This window comes from Coenobita brevimanus, chromosome 61, assembly GCF_032717465.1.
Source record: "Coenobita brevimanus isolate Jiangsu-jjx chromosome 61, ASM3271746v2, whole genome shotgun sequence".
In the NCBI taxonomy this organism is placed as follows: Eukaryota; Metazoa; Arthropoda; class Malacostraca; order Decapoda; family Coenobitidae; genus Coenobita; species Coenobita brevimanus.
In genome coordinates this window covers 40,593,658-40,621,419 of record NC_137014.1, presented here as the reverse complement: position 1 = coordinate 40,621,419, position 27,762 = coordinate 40,593,658, and the positions used below count along the sequence as shown (strand labels likewise).

General features: G+C 40.8%; 1 protein-coding gene across 1 annotated transcript; it reads right to left on the bottom strand.

Moving 5' to 3' along the window:
• Window positions 1-185: 185 nt before the first annotated feature.
• LOC145403666 (uncharacterized) lies at window positions 186-27,762 on the bottom strand. Its single transcript, XM_080275357.1, has 11 exons — window positions 27,717-27,762; window positions 25,029-25,111; window positions 22,032-23,312; window positions 20,659-20,832; window positions 11,497-11,664; window positions 10,114-10,245; window positions 9,360-9,570; window positions 7,517-7,643; window positions 2,326-2,494; window positions 1,649-1,824; window positions 186-1,385 (listed from the first exon to the last, which is right to left on the bottom strand). Exons 2-11 carry the CDS (start codon window positions 25,102-25,104, stop codon window positions 186-188), a joined length of 3,714 nt encoding a protein of 1,237 aa, XP_080131483.1. The 5' UTR covers window positions 25,105-25,111; window positions 27,717-27,762.

The following is a 27,762-nucleotide window of genomic DNA, read 5'->3' as shown; positions in this document are numbered from 1 at the left end:
CAAAACTGAACTGAGTTTTGTGTGTGAAGTGCAGACATATCCAACTTCTGCACTACACTGACAGGGTGAGTGAGGTGCCAACCTATTCTAGTACTGCACTCACCAGATGTGGTGGGTGAGATGCAAACAAATACAAGCTCTGCATTTTCATAGGAGATGATTATGGTGAAATGGAGTGGGTAAAGTTAGAGATGTACTGACTTGATCTGTTGCACCATGACACTTTTTGGATGGAGCGTGGGGTTGTCCTGGTAGCAACGAGAACAATAACCCCCAGTTGAGTAACTACCATAAAATTTGCACTCCCTTGTCAGGCAAGGGTGGCAGGGGCTCTCAGATCGCTCTCCACCTCTTAAACTGCATTCATCCACAGGAGTAAACTTGTCTGTATTCTGGCTGGCCATGGTGGTAGTAGTGGTGGTCGTGGGCATCTTGACCCCTCCTAATGCCTCTCTGCTGCTTTCACAGGTTGCTATGGCTGTAGTTGCTTTTGCCATGTTGTAACTGGGGACGGATGCCACATCATTGTAGAAAGTGGAGTTTGAGAGGTAGAGAGTACTATCCTTCTTGCTAGAAAGGGGCTGGTGAACTGGGATCTTGGAGGCATCCGACACTGATGTAGCATCCAACTCAGTATAAAACTTTGATCTGCCAGCTCCATAGTGAGGCCCATCACAAGCTCTTTGATGCTGTGGCTTGGGGGAGCCAGGACCTGTCCATGTTTGCCGTTTATACTCCTGTTCCTGTTCACGCTGCTTGGCAAAACAGGCTGAGCACATGTAAGAAGTGAGTGCAGTGCCATACATAGAGCAGCCAGGATTGATGCACTGAACAGGCCCTTCTGCCTCCACCTGTCTTTCCAGTTGCTCCCGCTCCAGCTGCCGTACTTCTTCTTCTTGGCGGCGGCGTACTTCCAAGTCCTTCTCAAACCTCCGACGAGCATTGTTCAGGTAATTACGCACCATCTCCTCCTGATAGGCATGCCGTTTTTCAGTGTGGATTTCTGCAGCTAAAATATAGCTTTGGTGTGTAGACACTTTGGGTCCACGTCCATTCTTTCCCAGACCACAACCCTTGCCATAATCATCCTTCTTCTTAAATGACCCTGTCCGGCCCAGCTTCGACAGTGTGCCCAGGTTTTTCTTAATCTTTTTGGACATGGTCTTGCCAATGCTACCAAACTGCTTAGCCACAGTCTGCAACTGCTTTGATGCCTTGCTCTTAACAGGGAAGATGGCTGCCACTCCATCAGTGTAAGGAGGCCCTTCATCAGAGTCAAAGCTAGATTCTGATGATTTCTTCTCAATTTCTGGGTGATAATTCTCTGGGGATTCTACTTCCTCTGTCCCCTGACATGCTTCCAGGTATGACAGTGGAATACTGACCTGCCAAAATAAGAACTGTTCAGTATAAACAACGCTGAAATGACTACAACAATTTTATACACAGTGACAAAAGCAGTCCCTTCCCTGGGTCCTCCCCTGCACAAACAGATAGGGTGTGCGTGCATGCACGCACGCACACACACGCACACACACACGCGCACACACACACACATGGCAAGGTAATCAATGAGACTAAGGCATTCTAACCACTAGACTTTCAGGTACCTGACACGACACAATAACATAACAGACAATTAACATACCTGAACAACATCTAAATACTCATTAAGAAGCCCAATTTTGTCATGTGTAGTGATGGTAAGCTTGTTTATGACGGTCTCGTTTATATCATCACGACCCCATACGAAGTCCTCGCCTGGGTCAATGACAAATTGGATGGGCAGCAGATCATGGCAACAATCAGTCAGGGGAATCACCGCTGGTGAGAAATAAAAAAAAAAATGCTTTCAGAATACTGCAGCTTGAGTTTGTCCACCTTAACTTTGTGGAGGTTTTAATCCATTTGTGGTTTAATTGCCTCTGCTAAATGGCAGATTATGACAATATGACTCAATTTCTATTGCACTTCTCTGTAACTCGAGTTATGTACTTGCTTTAATCTCTTGCAATATTGTAGCATTAAAAATGGAGAAATGACAATATTAGCCCAAGTTAAAGTGAACAAATTACTATACAGCTAGGTGGAAGGAAAGTGCCAAAAGAGAAGATCAATGAACAATCAATCAAGTCTACTTTTAACAGCATAAGCCTAAAATATTTCATGTATGTAAGTACAGTATATGTGTGTTCTGAAATGACACAAATGAATAATAAACTGTACCAGAAAAGATGTCAGGCACTGCAGTGAACATCTGAAATTACTTCAGTAATCTACTGATCTAAAACCTTCACTTACCAACCACAGACTGCTCCAACTAACCTGGGAGGCTGGAGGGGGAACAGTCTGCTTCCATCACTACCAGGGCAGAAAAATGAGCTGCATCATATGTGAGGAGCAGTGGGGATCTCTGGCACTCTCTTGGCGGACACTCCAAAGGTAGATACACCCCACCAAATGGGATTGGGGCTAAAGGCTCTCCACTTACATCCTGAAATATCAAACAAGACTGTGTATCAGTAAACAAGTACAGTCAATCTTCGTATAACGCAGTATTGTATAACACAGATTTGTACTTATGCAGTCACCTATAATGTGACCAACAAATATAAACTGCAGTCACAAACAGATATACCGCAGCAAGCTGTCAGGCACTGGAGCTCAGACGGTCCACCGAAAGTCAAATGTCACACATGATGACGTTAGGCGAGCAGTGCACTGTGACTGGTTGCATGACGTATATCCATATGTACCTCCATTGGCTGCTGGGGGTGTCCTCCATTGATTTTTGGTTGACAGTGACTAAAGAGAATGGGGTCTGGGAGTGCCAGGAACAGTGAGTGTGGCCAGCAGAGCCAGTCAGGTTAGTGAACCTTTCTTATGTATTCTTAATATCCTCGGTATGGGCACCTGAATGAATGTCCGTAGAATGTTTTTTTAATAGTTTGGGTAGGATCTGGGGTGAAAAGGGCAACTTTGGAAAACATCCAGTCTAGGTTAACCCTTTATAATGGAAACACACGGAACGTATAACGTGGAAAAGTATAGTGCGGCGCGTTGTCAGTCTATGTTAGCTGTGTTATAGGAGGGATGATTGAACTGAAAGCAAAGTTTTCTAATGAAAACCAAGTTTTCTTCTGGCACAGATCTAAGAAACGCATGCACACAAGCACGCATGCACGCACACACACTGGCAGAGTACAATTCAGAGTTTAAGAGCATTACTACATAGAATGGAGGAGAAATTGGAAAGAATCATACTAACTGGAGATTTTAATACAAATATAAATTGGAATACTTTAGATATAATAAGCCATGAAAGCTGTTGGGACCAAAAGCTCCTGGATCTCGTGCAGGAGTTTTTCTTAACGCAACATGTAAGGGACCGGAAAGCACCAGAAAAAAGAGGACTTGATGTTCCCTCAGTACTAGAGCTTATATTCACTAGGCAAGAAAACGATATTGACAATTTAATGTATCACCTTCCATTCGGCAAAAGCGACCATGCAGTACTAAATTGCGACATCAGAATTGCATAAGACATAGTTAACACCAATGAAAGTTACAAAAAGAGCCTAAATTATTATTAAAAAAAAAAAAAAAAACTAACATGATCTAAAGAAGTACTTCTTAGAAGCAGATTGGGTAAAGGAGCTAAGAGGACAAGACTTAAATTTTATATATAAAAAATTTGGTGAACTTTATGAAATAGGAGTCCAGAAGTACATTCCACAGCACAAAGAAGCAGAAAAGAAAATACAAAAATGGTTTAATACAGAAAGTAAAAAATCAAAAGAAAAGAGAGATTTGTTGTGGAACAGATATAGAAGACACAATAGTGAGAGGACACATAACAACTATAAACAGGCAAGAAACAATTATACAAGAATAAGGAAGGAAGCCCAAAGACAGTTTGAGGAGGATATCATAAATAAAAGTAGTGATCAACCAAAGCTATTTTACAGTTACATCAGAAGCAAAACCAAAGTAAAAGATAAAATACAATCCATTACGGACGAGGGGATCACCTATACACAAGAGAAGGATATTTGTGAAGCACTAAATAAGAATTTCCAATCGGTTTTTACAGAAGAAAATAATTCTGAGGGATGATATGGAACATGCATGCCCACACATATTACCAGATATACAATATATCAGAAAAAGAAATACAGGTGGAGTTAATTAAATTAGACAGAGGAAAGCAAATGGTCCTGATGAAACTTCATGTTGGGTGCTACATGAATGTGCAAAGAAGTAAACCATTATATTTAATATTCAAGGAATCCTTGAGACAAGATAAACTACCTGATATTTGGAAGAAAGCAAACACTGTTCCCTTATTCAAGAAAGGTAACAAAATCCACTCAACTACCGACCAGTATCACTAACCAGTGTTGTAAGCAAGATATTAAAAAGGCTGATAAGAAAAGTTTGGGTAAATCATCTACAAGAACACAATATGATAACAAAAAGACAGTTCGGTTTCAGAAAGGGAAAATCGCTTGTTACTAATCTGTTGAGCTACTATGACAGAGTAACAGAAACATTACAGGAAAGAGAAGGATCGGTGGACAGAATCTATTTAGATTTCAAGAAAGCATTTGACAGAGTACAGCACCAAAGATTTTTATGGAAACTGTACCATCAAGGAGGAATCCAAGGCAAACTGTATTGTTGGATGCAAGATTTTCCACCCCCCAAAAATGGAAATGAAAACAGTACTAAGGGGAAATTGCTCATCATGAAGGGAAGTGACTAGCAGAGTTCCACAGGGCTCAGTGCTGGCACCAATTATGTTTTTAGTGTATATAAATGACACAGACAGCAACACTGGAAATGAAAGCTATCTAAATATGTTTGCTGATGTTGCAAAAATACAAAGGAGAATTACTAACACAGACACTTGTAAAGAGCTACAAGAAGAATTAAATAAACTTCAGGAATGGAGCAATATATGGCAAATGGAATTCATTGTGGACAAGTGTCATGAAATCAAATTTGGTGAAAGTGGAAAAAGACCTGATTGGGATTATAAGTTAGGAAGTAAAGCCATACACATGTCAGAACGAGAGAAGGACCTAAGTGTGATTATCTATAACAGACTATCTCCGGCTAACCACATCAGTGAGAAGGTATGGAACATGTATACACTGCTAGCAAATATGAGAGTAGCATTCACATACATAAATGAAGACATGCTAAGGAAGATAATAACATCAATCATCAGACCAACCCTGGAGTATGCATCAGTAGTCTGGAGTCCTCATCTCAAAAAACACATAGATAAGACTGAAAAAGTTCTGTGGGCCACTACAAGATGAGTACCAAGCTTAAGGGATCTAAGCTACAAAGAAAGACTAGAAAAGCTGAATCTACCTACACAACAGGAGAGAAGGAAAAGAGAAGACATGATTATGCTATATAAATACATATCAGGGAAGGAGAAAACAGACATAAATAATTACATAACCTATGGGGATGCATCAGCAAGAAGACACTGCAAAAAACTGCATAAAAAGATGTGATAAAGATGTAAGGTAATTTAGTTTCCCAAATAGGGCAACTGATCAATGGAAAGCACTACCGAATGAAACAGTGTGTGCAAAAACAATTCATAAATTTAAGGATATGTACGATAAAAATGGTTTAAGACATGGGACAGTACGAGCTTGACTCATTCCTGTAAGATACAATTAGGTAAGAACACACACACACACACACACACACACACACACACACACACCGCTTGCTGGTGCAGTGGTAATGTTCTCGCTTGCCAACTGGTGGACGGGAGTTCGCGCCTCGCTCAGTTTGCGAAAAGTTTCACTGACGAAGTGGGTGGTTACTGTCCCCCTTGAGCAAGGGGATGGGTGTGTGCATGTGTGAAGGTCACAGCCTTGCCCTTAGATTGGACTATATGAGCTCTCAGCTCCCTTCCGGGAGGGTAAAAACTGACGATCACAACCAACAAGTGATCCTGACCGACCTGGTGAATTACACACACACCGCTCGCTGGTTCAGTGGTGACGTTCTCGCCTGCCATCTGGTGGATGGGAATTTGTGCCTCGCTCGTGTTGCGAAAAGCTTCACTGATGAAGGGGGTGGTTAGTGTCCCCCTTGAGCAAGGGGATGAGTGTGTAACTGTGTGAAGGTCACATGCCTTGCCCTTAAACTGGACTATATGAATCCTCAGCTCTCTTCCAGGAGGGTAAAAGCTGATGATCACGCCCCCATCATGTGATCCTGACCGACCCGGTGAATTTCACACACACACACACACACACACACACACACACACACACACACAGAATGTTGGCTAAGGGCAATCATGCATTACTATTATTATATCTATCTATTTATAGCCATACACCTTAATCCCACAATAGGTGGCCACAAGAAAATCACCTCAATGTCTCCATGTCCCCTGCCATTTCTCTGCCCTTACCCAACTTACACCCTCATCTTTCATACACTGTACCTCTCTATGCCATCCCTCCATTTCATCCTCAGTCTCCCCCTCCCTCTTCCCCCTCTCCACCTCAATCAAATACACTCTCCTTGTTAGTCTCTCACTCTCTATCCTCTCCACATGGCCAAAACACCTCAGTGTATTTCTCACTTCGCTTTCTATCACATCAGCTTTCACACCACAATACTCTTTCACTTCCTCATTTTTCAGTCTGTCTCTCATGTAATTCCACATGCTCAACTCATTTTCATTGCTCTCACTCTTGTGTCCTTCCAACAAGCTCCAAGCTTCACTTCTATATGTTAGAGTGAAGATCACAATACAATCATACAGCAACTTTTTTTACTTCCATGCTCACTACCCTATTTCTAATTACTGCTTTCAATGAACCAGCAACCTTTCTTCCCTGATGAACCCTTTCTAGCACTTGATCCTCTAAACTTCCATCCTTACTCATCACACTACTCAAAAACTTAAATGCACTGACATTTTCCATTTTCTCACAACCCAGCCTCACTACAGTATGCATTCAATGACTCCATTTTTCTCAAAGACCACAACTTTCCTCTTCCCTACATTCATTCATTCCATTTCTTACATACTCTCCCAAACTCATTCACTAAGCCTTGCAGTTCCCCTTCATCTTCACTTAATAATACAGTATCCTCTGCAAACAACAGAACAGGATGTTTCCAAATGCTGCTGTCTATCCTTAGGGCTGCTACAACATTCACTGCCCTACCTTTCATATCTTTTATAATTCCACCCACATACACACTGAACAACCTTGGTGACATGACACATCCCTGTGTGTACAGTGTCAAGTGCACAAAATGGATGGGAGGGAAACACAAGAAAAAACTAAAGTTTCTTTTTTCTACCATACTGTATCAAACAACATAGAGCCCAAATTCAGAAAGAATGTATAAAAATGTCATTGTTTTTTTCTCTGACAATGGGCTTTGTGTAGTCTCAATCTTATGAGAAACTCTTTCCTGTGTTTCCCTTCCATCCAATTAATCCAAATAAAAGTGTGTCTACCTTGAGAGTGAGGTCAGCCACAACAATGATGGGTCTTCGTAGGACATGAGCTAATGCAAGTACGTGGATCTCCTCAAGGCTCTCATACACACGCCCTACACATTCTTCACTATCACCACTGCTGAATCTGAAATATTGACATCAACAATGTCATTCTGGCTTTTTTCCACCTAACCCCTTCATACGAGTTTTGTCCTAAGATGAGTAACACTGTCTGAAGGCTTCAAGTTACTGTAACTTCAGATCACATATACTGGAACACTTACTAAAATATTACCCCAACTTTAGCTGCAGAAATATGTACTTTATTGCCAGCTAAACCAATTGTTAGATGTCATATAAATTTTCTTCTGGTTTCACCCTGAGAAATGTATTTAGCTGAAGAGAGTCTCTTTACCAAAAGGGGTCTGAAAGAACACCTACTCACCACTCCCATCAGATGATGTGGTATTTACTTCAAGTCTAATAAATGGCATATTTATTCAGCTTAAGAGAGAGAGATATGAATGATGGGGCAAATGTACTATAACCTAAACTGGTATGTCATAATATACAGTACAAAGAATCTACAAAAGGCAGATGATCTGAATACATCAAAAACAAGGTAGATCTCTATTTTCACAATAACCTTACTTTTCTTTCTCCATCCTGGTTCACAAATGCAGTTTTATCAGATATTGTATGTGAAAGATAATCCATCCCTCCATCATCCAATCCTACATTGCCCCATATGGAGCACAGGAGCCCGGGGCTAGGCAGTTAAAAAAAAAAAAAAAAAAAAAAAAAAAAAAAAAAATTCAGCCCTCTTTATGCTTTACCCACACAAGTAGATTCCACTAACAAAGTTAAAACTGACTTTAAATGCGTTATAGATACACCTCAGTTGCTCAACATTCTCCCTCAGAATAATTACCCAAAAGCTTTGTATCTCACTGATAAATGAAAATACATAAATAAATGCCCACAGGTTCTGGTACCACACTGATATATGAAAAAACAAATTACTGCAGTACTACTACTGAATGATAATGCAAATTAACCCATTCAGCCCAACAACAATTATGTTTTATTCCTGCTGCTGGAAGATGATTTTCACCCGTGGATTGCAAGCCACAGCTCAGGCTGGGTGGCGTCGCATTGTGAGCCATAGCTCAGGCTGGGTAGCGTCACATTGCGAGCCACAGCTCAGGCTGGGTAGCGTTGCATTGTGAGCCACAGCTCAGGCTGGGTAGCGTCGCATTGTGAGCCACAGCTCAGGCTGGGTAGCGTCACATTGCGAGCCACAGCTCAGGCTGTGCTGGCCATGCATCACTGTAAACTACTCCACCCCTACGCAAACTTACACAGGGCGCTACGAAAAGACGTAGAGATATTTTTTTTCTTTTCACCAGATGATGCCCTGGATGTTTATCTTCAAGGTAATAATAAACAAAAACATTTTTTTTTTTTTTTCACTACTCCTCTATGTAAACTTCCGCATGGCCCGACACAAAGACAGTTTTTTTTTTCTTTCTTTCTTTTTTATTACCTAATGATGCCCTGGATGTTTATCTTCAAGCTAATAATAAACAAAAACTAAAAAAAAAAAAAATCTTCATTTTTTTTGTGTGTGCATTACAGGGTGGGATCAAAAAAGGTAAATGCGCAATCCATGGGTTCATCATCTTAAGAGAGCATCATAGCAGTTAAGGAATTTAAGAAAGGTATATATAGCCCCTCTCATCTGAAGTGTCTCTCCACTGCTGATTCAAATCATCTGGAGATAATAAAAATAAGCAAAAAATAATTTACTGAAGTGAAGAGGTTACAGAATAACCACTTCCAATCAAAATGAATATCTCACCCATTACTGAGTCTCTTGTTGGCTGCTGATGTATCCACCTTTGATCCCCCTCCAGTGGCTTGGCACTTGGCCTTCTGTCCACTGTCCATCTCACACCCACCTCCACCAACAGCTCCACCATTCCCATCCTGGCCTCCCCTTGGGGCACTTGAGGCTAGACGCAGTACATTGGCCCATTCACTTTCCCATTCCTCTCTGCTGTATACCAGCCCTGTAGGAAAAGATTATAGCTCTAAGCCACTTCCTAAGCTTTTTGGCATCGCAACCTATTCTGATGCCAATGGGACACCTCTTCATGGTAGCACCACATCCCAAAGGATCTCCTGGAGCCAAACTGTTCCAACTATCTCATCCAAGTAGGCACCTCACCCACAAGGACAACAGCCAAGGTGCACATCTCCTACTGGATACCTGATGAGGACGATAGGTTCCCCCATTGCTCTGGTGTTCCACCTCAGTGACACCACGAGCAACCCAAAAAACAACAGCAGCAGCAACCTACTCTTCTTCTTCTTCTTTCTTAAATGAACTGCATTTTATAATGTCTATATTTAAGTTACATGAAAGTTTTTCAAGAGACTGATATTAGAGAAACAAAAGATGTAAAGAAACATGGTACCAGTGTGACAAAGCTCAATGAGGTTATACTCTCAAAACACCACTACCATAAAGAGTTAGCAGTAACTGCAGTGAATAATAAGCTACAAATTTCTAGAATACACAAGAACAAGAGATAACAAAACTTTTTTCTCACCAGTTTCCCTGTTCTGTTGTGTAACTTGCCAGCGCCACCGTCGCCAAAGAGGCCGACTAAACTGACTGCGAGTAAGAAATTCATGAAGGGCCTTTCTCAGTGTCAAAAGCCGATCATGAAACCCCCACATTCCTGCAATGATAATAAAAATACTGATGCTTGGGTTCCTTTTCCACAATTATTGTTTCTCATCTCAATCAACACTCACTTCTGCTTTGCAGTACAGTTACATACAAAACTAAGACAAGCTAGCAGATCTTTCATCACTAAACATTGGTTCTTTATTTATGAAATCAACAAATCCAGAGATGGTTGGAAGAATTTTACAAGAAGGGTTTGGCACCTGCTTTTTTTTTTTCCCCCTCTCAATTGTGATACCTGTTGGATTGATTCTAGATGAGAGGTAATATAAAGTGTGGATGTTTAAGCCTGTGTGGTGGAGTAAGGATTTCAGTGACATGAAGAAAGAGTGAACGAGTACCGTATGTTGCCCATTTAACTGGGGAGACTTTTGCTAGTGATCTTCCATCATGTATTTTCTTGCTCTCTGGACCCTACTTCACCCAATTCTTTGTTAGGAAAAGAAGTAAGGATGATGAAATTCGTATACTTACACACTACACTGATGACTCAACTTTTCTTAATTGAAGACACCACTGAGTCATTTCTATATTCAATCACCCCTACTGTCCATTTTAAGTTCCTTCAATATACAAAGAAAAAGGAGTCATGTTGTAGTACTGAAGAACAGTGAATTTCAATTCTCCACCACATTCACTGAATGTAACAATACCTCATTTATGCTACATACGCACCAAACACAGCTTTATCATTCCTAAAAAACACTTTCTGTATGCATTCCACAAATTCTCTAAATCCATATGATCACAATTCTTTGACTAACTCATCGCTCTAGCTGAGATGAGTTCATGAGGCTGAGGGTAATCAGAGATTTGGGAACTAATCTCAAAAACTGTCCCTTGCTGGTGCTGTATGAGACTGATTAATGGCTAATACTTAAGGCAAGTTTTTATATTTCAAAGAATATTAGTATTTTCAGTGAATAACCCATTTAATGTGAGGATGCTGCATTATGGACATAATTCCAAATGCAAGCACTCTTTCAACTCTGTATCTTGAGCTTTCTCAAACTTTGCTTAGAATGTAAACATCATAAAATAAGCAAACTCAAAGCTTTGTGTGCTAGGCAGGTTGGCTTTAAATTCCTCTATTTCTCAAACAGTTTGTCATGCAATTTTGGTCCTTATGAAATACTTTAGCAAAGTATGCCCAGTTGTGAAATGTTAAGGAAAATACTGTATATCAATTTACCAATTACTAAGAGCAATATGCCACAGTTTACCACCACAAAGAATACTGTACCTAGTGAGGCAGCATGAAGAAGGCAGTTGCCATCACCCGTTGTTGCAAGGGGCCAAAGTCGCTGTGATGCTCCAATCAGTGCCCACCAGTTAAGTCTGCCAGCACTTTCCAGAGAAACCAGTGTTGATGTTTCTATAAGATCACGCTCCAAAAATGCTCGAAATTCATCTGCAAAAGAGTAAAACTTACGGCTTCCTAAAAAACTTGAACACTATGTCTGTGTAAATCCCATAATTTTAATGAAACCAGATAAAATATTTCTAGTGAGAAAGGGAGTAATGTTGTTCAACATACATTCAATCCACACACAAAAAATGAGGCCATTCTTCCTCTTATGGAATCTACATATTAATGGATGGCCATATTACAGCTGAAGCTTTGTATAGACTGGTAGCTAATCCATATGCCAAAAGCAGCTAATTACTTCACAACAGTTGCTGGAAATTGTTGGGGGAAAAGAAATCTTAAATGTTTTAGAATATTTGTAACAATGTTAGTTTGTAAATTGACTGAATGTCTCCAGCCTGAGAATGATGATATGTGTGCCTAGTTACCAAACTCAGTACCCACATTTCAATATCATGATAACCATCTGGGTGAATGATAGCCCTTCCCCTCACAAAAAAAGTGAGCCCAAAAGGGCTTGCCTGTGCATACATAGCCAGATAATTTAAACTGTATGAGACTGCCTCACAGCACATCCTTAGCAGTGCTTGGATGATATAATAATTTCCAGCCACCTCTCAGATTTGAACCATGGTACAACTCTCCTTTGACTCAAGTGCCAACCAGACACTGTATCTCGTGTACATGATGTTAGTGAACAAAACTATACAAACCTGGAAACACTGAAAATGATTAAGGATAAGGAACAAAAACTCATACAGAAAAGAGACGAATTGTACTTACAAGTATGCAAAAGGAAACAAGCCTGATGAAACTCTGAGAATCAGATATCCACCATAAGAGGGATTATGACAATCATGATATGCAGCTGCCAATCACTCACTGGCATGGTAAACAAGCTCGAATATTGGTAACATCACAAAATTGCAAAACAAAAGTTTGAAGTGAGACCCTGCAGTGAAATGGCACTATTCTAGTTACATATGTGGCAGTCTACATTTTTACGTTAATACATGATGGATACGACGGTAATGCAGTAGTTCTATTCAATTACCATGTTTTCAAATAAGAATACTATATCACCATATACTGTATAGAAAATATAGTCCCCCGCCCCCCCCAAAAAAAGGCAGTGTGTTCCCAATTACTGTAAGCTGCTTCAATGTACTGTAAACACTACAGTACAGAGCAAGTAAAGCTAGTTTTACCATTTATAATACCTCATAACTTTATACTGTAGTCCCCAACACCGGTAAGAGGACAACAGCATGACATTTCTGAAACACAGGAGCTTACGCATGCCGTAAATTACAGCCTTTTTTTTTTTTTTTTTTTTTTTTTTTTTTTTTTTAAAGGCATGAAATTGCATACAAAGGGTAGAAGCCTGCAAAACTGTTCCATCTAAGAAAAAATAAAAACAATTGAACACAATCAAATTCAAGATCCGATCACTTCGAGATTCCTGGACACATTACGTTTAAAAGACTGATGGTCAAAGGCAGTAGGAAATACTGACAGAGGGTGACAGTTCCAGCATTGACCTGTTGCACATATGAAGGACTGGGAGTAACAGTTAACTCTTTCATCAGAGAGCTGATAAAAAAAGGATGAAGTTTGCTGTAGACAGGTGCTCTGCCTTCCTTAGTGGAGCAGGGATGCAAACAAACAGTTCAGAGGAACAGTGAGCAATGAAGCAGTTATACATAGAAAACAGAAAAAGATGCAACAGTGCGTTAAATAGACAAGAAGTTGAAGGGAGCAAGTAGGAGTAAAGTCAATGAGAAGGAATGCATTTGATTCCACCTTGTTAAGAAGAGTATGTGGGGAGCCACTCCACACATTAGAGTTGTACTCACTAAACACATGGTTAGATAAAACCCTTGTATAAAGTTGGTATAATACTCTCCACCTTGCTCTGGGGGTAAAAACATGAATTTTACAGCTTCTCCAGTGCTTCATTCTTCCCTCTGTCATGAACCTCTCTCACCTCCCTCCTGCACTTCCACCATGCCCCAGTAGCAACAAGTGACAGGCGCAATGTGCACTGACTTCCAGCTAATGTAAAACATTATATTCTTCCCCTCTTCAAAATAAAATGACACTTTGCAAACAAAATATAAAAATAATGGAACTAGTATCCTGACTATATTTACAGTATGTGATGAAATAATACATTTGTCTCGAGATTTTGGCAGACCTGTATGATTATTCCTTAGAACGCAATACAGGATATGCATTAGGTATAGCCTACAAACAAGACAATATATAAATACACAGTCAAGCTATAAGCATCAACCTCAGGATAAAATATAATCATCATACAGCTCTGGCATTCTGACTTCTCTCATTGAACTACCCTCGACACTTAGGCCACTTGAAGGAGTCTGTACTGTTATGGGGGTTCTGGATTTTCCCTCACACATATCTCATCACTGTCAGTAGCACAAAAATTTGAGTCATAATATTTCTTTATATATGACACATTTCTCTTGACTTCACTCCCATAAGCAATTCTTATGCTTGCTTCCCCTCCTTTCGTTGATATGATCTCACCTGGATCAGGGCAAAAGTTTTGTGTTTATCTGCTTTAGCCTGCCTTATTAATACCTTGTCACCTGGCTTCAGTGACTGCTCTGTTGTATGTATCCTGTCACTGACATACATCTTCCCTGTCATCTTATTAAACCAGTCTTCTTCCGTAACTGCCTCACCCTGAACTTCCCTATCGGGTCATACTTCTGGTAGTTTGGTTCTCGTTTCTTGTCTGAACATCATCTCAAATGGGGTGACCCCTGGAGATGCCTGGAGTGTTGACCTGTATGCTATTATAAACTTCAACAATTCCTGCTGCCAATCTTTACCTTTGACCTGCACTACTCATAAGGCTTTTAATATTGTGCAGTTCTGTCTTCCTACCTCTCCATTTGCCTGTGGCCACAGGGGTGGTGTTTTCCTACATTCAGTACCACTTTCCTCAAGGAAAGCCTCAAACTCCTCAGATATTAATTGAGTCCACTGTCTGTTCTTGGCAAATTGGATGCACCAAACCTGGCAAAGATTGGCAAAGTACTTCAATTACCATCACAACTGTTATTGACTTCATAATTACAACGTCAAAAAACCTGTTACAATAGTCTATTACAACAAGCTAATGTTCCCCTGATGGCAGTGTGCCTAGCACGTCTGCCCAACAGTCTTGCCATGGTCCACTGGGTGGTATGACTCTAAACACTGGCTCTGGTGCAGGGTAGTCACCCACATCTTGACAACCAAGGCATGTCTTACATTTGTTCTCTGTTTCTACATCCATCTTAGGCCACAAGACCTTGGTCCAAAACCAGTATTTTGTCTTTACCACCCCCTGGCGACCTTCACGGGCCAGCTCTAATATCCTGCCTCTTAACCCCTCAAGACCAATGCCACACGACAGTGCTTTTGCATAATTTGACACGCCAGCCTATCCCGCACGATCGATAAAAACACACAAAAAAACGGGGGAGGGTAACTCTGTCCCTTTGGTGACGTATATGGGACCAGACCAATGAGAGCTAGAGTGTCTGGGGTGGTATGGCGTGACTGGCCCCCTAAGGTAGGGGAGAAGGAACCCCCCCTCCACCACCGTCACCTTACCTGTAACCCTCAGCCCCAATGCGTCATCTCCACATTGTCCCCTCCCAACCAACCATAACCCAACATACCCCCTACAGCAATGTGTGTGCATAGCATCCCTTCTCCCCTCTCCCTCCTCCCCCCTCCAGCCATACTCACTCCACATTCATTTTTCACCTGGCTTGTTTTGTTGCTATGGGCTTATGCCACACTGACATTTCATGCTTAGGGAATGCTTCACATTGACATTAATTATGTATATATAATTATTTACCGTAAAGTATGCATTTTTCTGTACATTTTCTATTTTTGCCCATGGGGGATTGGTAACTTTTTTGCAGCTTTGATGGGCGATTGTGCGATAACTATTTGGTCAACCTGGCTGAATCATACATTTTCAGGTGTGTAAATTCAGTCTCTTGAAATGTAGAAGAAAAATTTTTACCTTGGCGAGAGTCAAAAAATTGACCCTGTTTTGTGGCTGGAGGGACAGACTTGATGAGCAAATTGCATATTTTAGGGGTTAACCTTTGTGGAATCACACTCTGGTTGCCCTGTAACAAAATCTCCCCATTCTTCTCTAACCAGGAAGAATGCAGTAGCCTTGTTACTGACTCATTTTCCAGTTTTAACACTAGCCTCTACCTACTGCATCTCATCTTTAACCAATTCTCGCTCAACCTCTCTTGCCATCAGGGCAATTGATATATGGCTTTCCACCACTGCACGACCATAATCATATACAGTCATCCCTTAACATCCGCAGTTTTAACATACAATACACGGTTTAGAATATCTGCGGATGGCTACAGAAAAAAAAATATATACAGTATATCTTGCTGAACCCTGCTGACACTGTAACATTATTCCATCCACAATTCGTGGCTGTTTTAGTACAATAATGGCATTATCCAGTGAATGAAATACACTTTAACACTCTTCCTTTTGGAGGGAGCTAGGATGAGCACAGTAGTCAGAAGAGGCCATGCAGGAGTACACTATTCATTATTTTTAACTTTTAGTGTTCTTGTACTAAATAAAGTAGCTGTTTAGTGTTCTTGTATTACATAAAGTGGTTGTAAACATGCACATAGGGTTTTTCTTTAGTTATAAAAGGAAATGGGGGGTCCAGAGGTGTTTTTAAGGGGGGGCAAAAGATATCCACGGATTTTTAACATTCGCGGGTGTCTCTGTTACCTAACCCCAGCAGATGTTAAGAGATGACTGTACCTCACCACTATTCCTCTGCTCACGTGTAGTCAACCTGGACAATACATCAGCAATATTACTTGCTTCGTGGCTATACACCATCTGAAAATCATTTGCCTGCATCCTGAGAACCCACCTTTCAATTCTTGCTGATGGCTTTGACCTAGTTGAAAATATGAATTCGTGATCTATGGTCTGTTTCTAACTCAAATTTTCTTCCAAACACACTTAAGTTAAATCTCCCACAAGCCCACATTAGTCCCAGTGCTTTCTTTTCTGCCTGACTACCTATGCTCAACTTCTGACTTCTGGATGCATATGATATAATCCTGCAACTCTCATTTTGCCGCTGAATAAGAACTGCCTCCAGACCAGTTGATGATGCACCAGTTACAATTCTTGTCCTACAGTCTGCTTAAAATTGGCTGGCATTTCTGTGAATGTGATGCACCCCTTCAATTCTGAAAAGCTTCTTGCCTACACCTCACCCCACTCAAAGTGTGCATTTTTCCTAGTCAGTTTCTGGATTGGCTCCATTACTGATAACAAAATTTGGTATGAATTTTGCAACTGCACTAAACCCAAAAAAGACTTTACTTTGCCTGTGTTCTTTGGAACAAGGTCATGAAATTAACCAGACAAACTTTGGGCCTACTGAGGAGAAAATTGGAGCATTTCTTTACTGGTGATAGGAGTCAGAGTCAGGGTCAAGACTTTTGTACTGATTCCGACTCTGACCCTGGCATCATCATAATTGCTTCTGACTCCGACTCTGACTCCAACTCCACAGCCCTGCCTCAAGTTCCACTTACATTATTCACATGATATGACCATACATGTAAAAGATGTAGAATTTCTGCAATAGTTTTACATAAAATAGTTTTCCCTGGTCCATCAACAACTACAAATTCAGCCATACAACACTGCTTGTTCACATCACATCGAACCCCAGCAGCAAATGTTCCTAATGTTGGCAGAAGTCTGGTACTACCAAAGGTATACAATTTCTAAGCACCCCTTCAGGATTTACATTTCACTATACGAGATTAAAACCATTCCCAGGTGTCTCTACCCATTATGTTTACTGTGGCTCCTGAATCAAAAAGGATGCCCTCAACAATAATTCCCCCAATTTCAAATGCAATCACCCCAAATCTCTGCTGGAGCCTTAAATCTGTCATGGAAAAATACGAACTCGAAGTCCCCTTCCGTGAGCTGGTTGTACTCATTTTCAATTACGTGTATGTTGGCTGTCCCTTTTTTCCCACACTGGTGTTCCCTGTAAGGATCATATCCTCCCTGAGTGCAACACAATCTTCTGAAATGGCCCATCTTGCCACACAGGTTGCACCTTCGTCCTCTTGCTGGACAAGACTCATGCTAAGCAAAGTGACCAATTCCTCCAAAACAATAACACTCCATGCCTCAGTGACTCGACTCCAGTCACTAACCTCTGTGATTACAAAGTCTCTGTGTGGATTACACCTCTGCAGAGCCTTCTCGTTCCCAACTGCATATTCACCCATGTCTGTTTGGTCTGGATACAGATTACCTTCCAGCAGATTCTTCCCCTGTCCAGCTGAATCTACTCCTGTTTCAGCATCAGTCATCATCACATTGACATGGCTCCCATTTTCTCCCAATACCTCCAACTGCTAGTCCACTGCTTCCTGTGCTCTCACCATCTGCTGCAGTTTCTGAAGTGTCGCATCACCTTCAATTTCCAAAAACTTTTTTTCTCAATTTTGGCAAGTAACACTAGTCTGTTACTTGGTCCCTGATATACTCATCCACTTTGTCCCCAAAATCACACATGGCACTGCACTGCCTCAGTCTGCAAACATACTGGCCAAGTGTCTCTGTACCTGACTGGCTCAGCTGTCTAAAAACATGTTTCTCAAACACTGTTAGCTTTGGGCATGAAATAACCATCCAGCACCATAACTGTGTCCTAATGCTATTTTATATCAACCCTACCATTCACAACACAATATATTTCTTGAACAAGCAACAAGTGGCAGATGCAATGCAAACCGACTTCCTGCTATTATAAGACACTACAGTAAGAGTTATTTAAATGAAGTTTCTCAATATTTCACTTATGGGATGTACAATGCAAGGTCAAAAATATAAAATACATAATAGCAACTTTCATGAGCCTGTAATCAGTGTGCCATGACCAGAAGTTTATCAATAATCCTCTGCCAATGGTGCCTTGTCTCCTATATTTCATACTCCTCCTAAAATGACAGTGTATTTTCTGTTCTCACACTCCTTTTTGTGCTTCATATTTGTCACACAAACAGGGTTCACAGAACACCCAGCACTGTCCCCACAAGCAAAGGAGTGTCAGAGAACTTCTGCTCATGCCTGTGCATCGGTGGTGGCAGTAAAAGACAAATAATTCAATATCAAACAAAACTAGATGGGTATTTCATCATGCAGCTATGTCGGGTGAAAAAGGCTGAAGGTTAGGTATACAGACTCAACAGTGTAACCCTTGTTTACCCACAAGTAGGTGTTTGCCACAATGTCTGTTCATGCTACTCTCAGGATATATGGCAGGGGTGGGGAACCTTTCTCCTATTAAGGGCCATTAGGATATTTTTAACATCATTTGCGGGCCATACAAAATTATTGACTTAAAATCAACTTAGTCCAGTACATAATATATATATATATAATAATTTGGTTTTACGCCAGGTATCCCCGAAGGGCTAAGGCGTTGCCCCTGGGTAGAGGACTTTTGGACTGGAGCATGTAGCATTTTATGACCAGATGCCCTTCCTGATGTCTACCAATGACCCTTGGGTGGATTTGATCCTCCGACCCTTCGGTCAGAGTGGAGCGCTCTAACCCACTGAGCCACGGCTGCTACAATATATATATATATATATATATATATATATATACAGTACTGTATATACAGTACCCTTGCGTCAAACACAGTAATATTATCACGCATGGGTCCCGTGTTGGACCTAAAACGTGTTGGACAACAACAGAGCTTATGGGGAAAAATGAATTATGTCAGCAACCCTAGGAAAAGTCACCCTAAATACCTACCATATACCTACACATATATTGGTACTACTGTTATTATAATAAATGGTTCTGTACTATGAATGATAACTAACCTTTTAGGATAGTCCTGGTGGACTAGGAATGGAAGGTGATATCCGAGGCTGTAGGTAGTTCCTGTACACCAGGAAACCATTTATTACGATGGGTGGTAACCACATAACCAAATTATGGCGCTTGGTGGTTTACTGGGCAATTAACCCTTCATTAGTCATGTTGGGTGTTTTGGCACCCATTTTATTTTTAAAAGCTTATACTGTATTTCCTAGCCAGTAAATCGAATATTTTTCACCTTTCCAGTACTCGCCTGATTCAGCAAGGGGAGAGAGAACGTGGACTGGTTTAGTCCTGCCTCTGCTGTAGTAAGAGACAGAAAGAGAGGTACTTTCTTCCCCCCCGGGATGTCCAGTCACCCTACCAGACTAACCATTTAGATTATATTGTGACACAGATTGTTATTTTATCTTATTTTTGCATATTGTTTATCACATAACTGATAAAAAAAAAATAGCTAAACTGTATTGTTCCATGGTGTTTACCTGATAAATGAGATTTGAATCCATATGCTTTCTTTTTTTTTTTTACTAATTTTATAATTAATTGCAATTGATTATTTAAAATTAATAAACACCAGCTACAAGATATTCAATTTGATCATTAGTGATTGCAGAGATATACTGAAGTGGCAGTATGAAAATACTTTTAAGATAGTAATACTACATGTATTTTTGTACTGGGCTGTTGTAACACCCCACCGGACTAATGATTTTGAATACCCCACAGGACCAATGAAGGGTTAAGACGCTCCAATTGGATTGAGCCTGTGCAGGTTTATATCCAAGGAGTGGTTGGGGTTCACTGCTCACGTAATGCCAATCACGGATGAATGAGGCTGGTCACTCTTATCTTAAATGTCAGGACCAACTTGCCTAGCCTCAGGCTCCTACGCTCCTCATGGGGTGGCATAGGATTGGAGGATGGATGGATGAACAAATGAATAAAATCCTCAAAATGTTGAACTTCGCTGCATATGCATTGGCAATCTACACTAAGTAACTCATTAGATACCGTAACTGTAAACTGCCACACAACACTGTGGGGAAGAAAGGACTCTACTGACAGCCATGTTTGACTTACCTGAGTATATGCTTAGATCAGGCAAAGTAAAAGTAAAAACTGGAGTCTCAATAAAGAACGGGGTGCGACTGGCATCTATTGCTTCCCAGATCTCCTGGGCAAACTCAGAGCGAGCCTTAGAGACGAGATTCACATTGTCTGTTGCCTTGGAAATCCCACGACTCAGCTTCTTATCTGTAACCAAGTGCTGGCATGAGTGCTGTGTAGGTAGGAGGGACCTAGTTTTGACATTAATATTACAGGAATATCTGTACAGTACCGTACTGGTTTACTATGAGCATGCAAACATAGGTAATAATGTTACACTATGTTATGGCACTCCCAAGAGGTTAGATGACTACACATCACTGCACAAACTAACTATGGTCCATCTATTTTATGAAGAGCATTGGGACATTGTCCCTCTTGGGAATTTCCTAGGCTGCCTCCCTGCCAAACACGTACACCTCTCTGTCTCATGTCAGCTATTTACTACTTCTAAATGAAGTTTATTTACAGTATATATGTATATATTTATTTCTAATAAGGCTATATAGTATTATAAATGCCTCTTTTTTCTTTTGATAACAACTGCTTTTTATAAATACCACAACACTTGGAAACGTTGCTTTCCAACGTTGCCACACTTGTAAGGGTAGAGTGAACATGTTAATCCAGGTCATTTCCACTTGGCCGCCACCTGAGATGGATGCTCTTACTCCTGCCACTTGCTCTAGTGTGCTCCACAGTAGAGAAAAAGAACTTATTTACAACGTAATAAGTATTTTTTAAAAGAGAAGGCAAGCAGAGAACCTATAACTGTTCCCTCAAAAGCTGTTATAAACCACAAATAAACATAACACTTTAAGGAGAAAATCACAGTCATAATAAAAAATAATGTTAGAGAGACAGACAGACATACAGACAGAAACAGAGAGTAGGGGGAATGGTCATGGAGAAAGGGAATGAATAAGAGCACAACAAGGCAGACAGACAGTCAGTCTGGAGGCTTTTCCTCAAATTCTAAAAATTCATAAAACTGTATAGACTTATAGTAATAAATCTATAAAAAACGCAATTGCTATATGCAGAGAGAGAGAGAGAGAGAGAGAGAGAGAGAGAGAGTGGTGTGCTGGGAGGGAGAGTTGTCAATAGCGCCTTGTTTCTAATCCGATTAAGTTGCCCAGTACAAAGTATGGCAACACTGTGGGACGAGGACTCCCCAAGAGGGACAACGCCCAAATGCTCTTCAGAAAATAGACGGACCATAATTATTTCAAAAATATTTAAAACTCATTGTGTCTTCCAAGTACTGTGGTAATACAAGATATTACTGTACTACAACTTCTTAATTTAATGGTACGGTACTTATATAAACATTACCAGCTACTCACAATAGTCATACTCTTCCAGGTCTACTGCCTCTGTCTTCTTCAGCATTGGCTTTGCAGGGGAACAAGGAGCAGAAAGAGAAGCAGGTCCAGCTCCAGCCAGAGACACAGTCACTGACACATCTGGCCGGAGAATTCTGTCCACTTCATCATCTCCCGCATACTTCCTCTCTCCTCGGCTGCTCCTTTTCATTTCTTCCGCTGGTGCTGAATGTAGGTCTTTGCTTGACTTTTCTCTCTGACGTACCTCTTGGCAGTCACAAGTGCAACTGTTATTTTCCCAGCCACTTGGAACACTAACCGGGTAATCCTGACTAATACCAGTCTGAGTTCGAACAGACTTAGAATCTCTTAAATGAGTGTCTAAAAGAGCTGAGGTGGTGTCTGGTAAACTGACGGTGATGGTTGAAGGCACGGTTGAGGGTGAGTGTATTGAGGAGGACTCTAAGGAGGAAGAATTATAGGTTGTGTTCGTTGTTGTTGTTGTAGTTGTAGTTGTGGTTGTAGTGGTGGTGGCATGTGCTGATGGGAGAGGTATCTGGGAACCTAAATTGTTGATCGAGGATGCAGAGTAGTCATCTAAGTATAAGTTATTATTCTTGTTGGTATTATTGTTGTTGGAATTATTGACAGTAATGATGCAACTTCGGTTAACAGTGATTACGGAAGGACTGGAAGTGTGTGGGAGGGAGGAAGCTCGGGTGAAGTGTTCGTGTGTTGGAGGAGTTTTGTGCCCCTCCTGTAAGCTAGCTGATGTGCCCCGAACCTTCTCTATGAGGAGAGCATTTTTCGCATTCCCACTCTGTGACTTTGATGAGGATTTACTGATACCAGGCACTAATGGCGTGGGAGCTGGGGTGCAAAAATCAGATCCAGGACACTTCTGTATTGGAGGAAGGCTGCTAACTCTTGCTGCAGTGGCAGTTTTCTGATGGTATGGTGGTTCAGACAATATGGTGGCCACAGGAAGAATTTCCTGAGAAACTGGTGGTAAAACCGGAGCTACCATCTGTCCATTCTTAGGTAAAGCTCCTGCAGCCTTCCTTGCTCTCGGAGGTGGAAGCGGAGCAAGCTTGGATGTGGCAACTGGCAGCCTCCCATCAGCAATGAGGCGAGTGTCAGAGCCAGGCTTGTGATCAAAGATGGGCTTGGGGGCAACTGGAGGTTTGATACACCCACTGAGTTTGGAGGGAGCAGATCGCACCGGCCCTGAGTGATGGAAGGGACTGGCCCCTCTTAGCACCGAATACATGTGTACACCTTCCTCTACATCCCAGTTCACACCTGAAATTGAAACAACTGTGCATTAATGTATCAGCGTACAATTTATCTAATACTATGCGCCAATGCTCTGCAACCATTCTTATTTCATGGCACATTATTCAAGTTGTTATTCTTGCAGAATACTTAATAAACATTTGTCATGATAACTGACAGAATTCCATTAAGTTATTTTTACTTTTGCTAACAAATTATTAAAGGAAACCACAAACGCTAGTTGTACAGTGCTGCGTATTTAAAGTAACATACTAAGTTTTTTAGTGCATGGAATTTACAAAACTAGGAAATGAAGATTATTTTGAGTGCATGCAAGGATATGCATTTGCTTATTACACATGGGATAACTTCTCAAAATGATGTACCTCCTCAGATGATAAACTGCAGTTTTACCAAGAATGGTTACTAACTGAACTCTTATAACACTGGTATTTCGAGAGCCAAGTAATATCAGTAAAGTGCGCTTTGTGAGCGTGTGATGAGCGAGTGAGCACCACGTTATCACAAAATCCCTGATATATCATTTCTTCATGATGGTAGCTGAACAATGAAAAATATACTGGAATGAAAGACATTCTCTCATATACACCCACAGAGACACAGAAACACACACATACACTCCCTTGGAAAACACAAGATTCCAAGGGGTTCCTATGCCTTTATGGGTGAGTTTCCAGTTGATAACAAAGCAACAAAGCTTACTGATCGAATGTATCACAAGCAGAAAGAATTTCAGCTCTACTTCGCATAGGAGTAGTGTTATTAGCTTCTGCTTATCGTTACAGGCGGGTCAGGCCGGGTCGTGTTGGGCCACTAATTTCTAAACTTAAGTGAGAGTAAACATTGCTTGCTTGCTCACAGTTATAATTTTCATTGAAATTTTCTGTACTAAATATAAATCAAAATGTTCTTCCCAAGAAATAAATATATGTGATACTTTCACTGAAAATTAGTAAGAAACTTTTGTCTTTTTTGAGGAACACAGTTTCTTACTGTTTACTGTTTAAGGTTACTTCACTGTGTTATGATCAATCTTGATATCCTGACATTTCTCTTGTGCCATTAAGGACAGAAAATGGACTGATGTTTTGGCAGCTGCAGCAAAGGATCAACAAGCCAGTTACACTAGTTTATATACACAACCAAGGTTTTTATTACAATATTCCTTAAAAGTCAACAGCTTAATATCAGGGTAAACTCTATTAATAACAGTACTAAAACAAACCAGCAGCCAAGGGTCCTACAGGTGTAAAAGTTCCAGGGGCCAAGGTGCACCACAATGAAAGACTGAGGCATGCACTCCAAAACATTTTACCCATGCCTAAATGAGATTTCCTGGCAATAGTTTTGTACATAACCTACTCATAGTACAGAAATGTGTGAAAATGAATGATAAATTCTAATACATCCGTTTATTTCCAATAACAACTTACGCAACCTACATTCAATTATAAAATTATTTACTTCTCGTAATTGTTATAATTGTTTTAAAGACGCGGAGGGTAATGCACAACAGCACACCAGGATGCTTTTGGCAGCACAATGGTTGTGGAACATTGCTGTAGATTACTGTATACAATATTATGGTACAGACAGTACACTGGTATGAAAAATAGTTCTGCAACACAGAAGTACTGTACTGTAAACTAATGTCCAATCAATTAAGTCCAGATACAGTGAGCCTACATAAGGTGAGCTGGCAAGATGCGATTCACAACTCACTTTGAAGGATCTGTCGGGCAAGGATGGGATCCGCTTGAGTGTGGGAGATAAATTCTGTCACTTTCTCTCCCTCCATCCTGCACCTGCATTAAATACAATACATTAAAGTCCAGAACAAAGGGAAAAGTAACACTTCCATATGAACATAAACATACAAACATCCATCCATGCATCCATCATCCAATCCTATGTCACCCCATAAGGAGCGTAGGAACCCAGGGCTAGGCAAGTTGGTCCTGACATTTAAGATGAAAGTGACCAGCTTCACTCATCCTTGAGCGGCATTACGTGAGCAATAAACCCCAACCACCTCTTGGATATGAACCTACACAGGCTCAATCTGACTGGAGTGCCTTAATTACCCACTACACCACCAGGCGCCATAATTTGGTTATATGGTTACCACCCAGCATGGTAAATGGTTTCCTGGTGTACAGGAAACCATTTGGCTTGTCACTCAGTATAAAGTCACTCATAGGCAGATGGAAGTGGAAAGAATGAAGGAAAGAAAAACAGAATAGGGAGTGTAAAGTCACCCGTAGGCAGAAGGAATAATAAAAGTAATGTGAGTATAAGTGGCTGGGTGAAGGAGGGAGATAAGGGAGGAAAAGATCAGTAGGCTGGAAGTAGTGAAAGCAATGAAGAAAGTCAAGATAGGGAAAGCCCCAGGAATTGATGGAGTGTGTGGTGAAATGCTTAAGAACGGGGGAGGATACCCAGTAGCAGTAGAATGGATATGGAAGATGTGCAGACTGGCCTGGGAGGATGGTAGAGTCCCAGAGGATTGGAAGTCAGATATAATAATTCCCCTGTACAAAGGAAAGGGGGAAAAAGAAGTGTGTGATAATCATAGAGGTATTTGGCTTCTTAGTGTGTAATAGGAAAACTATATGGTAGGATACTTACTGACCAAGTTAGGAATATAACAGAGAAATTAGTCTGAGAAGAACAAGAAGGTTCTAGGAAAGGAAGAGGTTGTGTAGATCAGATATTCATTCTTAGGTCTATAGTGGAAAAGTTTCTAGAGAAGGGAAAGAAGTTGTATGCAGCCTTCATGGATTTGGAGAAAGCATATGACAGGGTGGATAGACAAGGATTGTGGAAAGTATTAAGAATATATGGAGTAAATGGGAAGTTGCTGAGGGTGCTAAGGCTGCAGCGAGCGTGGACAGTGAACTGAGTGAATTTTTCTGTCTGAATGTTGGACTGAAATAGGGATGTGTCATGTCCTCATGGTTAATCAATCTGTATATAGATGGGGTTATTAAAACATATACAAGGTAGGGCAGTGGATGTTGAAGCAACCCTAATAAGAGAGGGCAGTGTTTGGAAACTCCCTGTACTGTTTTTTGCAGATGATACTGTATTGTTAAGTGAAGACGAAGGGGAACTGCAAGGCTTGGTGAATGAGTTTGGGAGTGTGTGTAAGAAATGAAAATTAAAGGTGAATGTAGGGAAGAGTAAAATTATGGTCTTTGAGAGAAGTAAAGTCACTGGATGTACAGTGAGGCTGAATCAGGAGGAAATGGAAAATGTGAGTGCGTTTTGGTACTTATGTCGTGTGATGAGTAAGGATGGAAGTTTAGAGGATGAAGTGCTTGAAAGGGTACAACAGGGAAGAAGGGTTGCTGGTTCTTTGAAAGCTGTGATAAGGAACAGGGAAGTGAGGATGGAAGTAAAAAAGTCCCTGCATGATAGTATTGAGATACCGTACCAACTCTCACATGTCAAGAGTGAGAACACTGGAAATGAGTTATCTGAGAGGAGGATGTGGAGTTACAGCGAGAGACAGACCGACAAAATTTAATGAGGAAGTGAAGAAGCGCAGTTGTGTGGATGTGATAGTGTTAGGAGAAATACACTGAGGTGGTATGGCCATGTGGAGAGGATGGAGGGTGAGAGACTAACAAGGAGTGTATGCGAATGCAGTGGAGGCCGAGCATGAGATGGAGGGAGGGAGTAGAGAGGTATACCGGTATAAGAAAGAGGGGTGTGAGCTGGAAGCAAGGCAGTGAGATGGCACTGGATAGGGCGACATGGAGGCAATTTGTTTGTGGCCACCCCTTACGGGATTGAGGCGTCTGGCAATAGACAGATATATAGATGTTTTGTAACCTATACACAATGCAGGCACCAATCTCTTATTTTTCTAGTCAGCTATAAACAAGATTTTCTTCTTTGAACATACAAACACAAAGTACTGATGTTTCTATTAGCTTCATCAAGAACTATGAGAAAGGATGCAGTAATATCACTACTTTGTTCACCTCAATAATGAGCAATTTCCAATGTACATATAAATATACTGCACAACATACATAACTTCTAACAGTTACAACAAAATCGACCAAACCAAATACACCACAGGTGTTATATATCATACTCTCATTGCATCACTGTGAGAAATCGGTGTATGTTAAAAATAGGTTACACACACTCACTGATGTAAGGGAGCAGAGGATGTTTCCGGACTTAAAATGCGTTTTATAACTTTGACAACACATCAGACCACTATCTGTCTTTCGCATCCTTTAAAATTGTACTCAGTTCGGGGCATATTCAAATAACAACCTTGGAATTACATCCAAAATAACATTTTTATAGGCGTCAGAAAATCAAAAACTCATCTCTAAAAATAGACCGTCATATAGTCAGGTTTAAGACTCAGCTAATAACTGAGTAACTTACCTTCGCTTATGAGTAAGGCAAGGCTTGAAGCACCCTCTAAGATTAT

Bases quoted from the DNA above. Each gene is read 5' to 3' on its own strand.
- LOC145403666 (XM_080275357.1), bottom strand. From the start codon at position 25,104: ATGGAGGGAGAGAAAGTGACAGAATTTATCTCCCACACTCAAGCGGAT. The intron at 11,665-20,658 runs GTAAGTCAAACA...ACTCTTTTGCAG, and splicing joins TGATCTAAGCATATACTCAG to ATGAATTTCGAGCATTTTTG. The intron at 1,825-2,325 runs GTTAGTTGGAGC...ATTTCTCACCAG, and splicing joins TTCCCCCTCCAGCCTCCCAG to CGGTGATTCCCCTGACTGAT.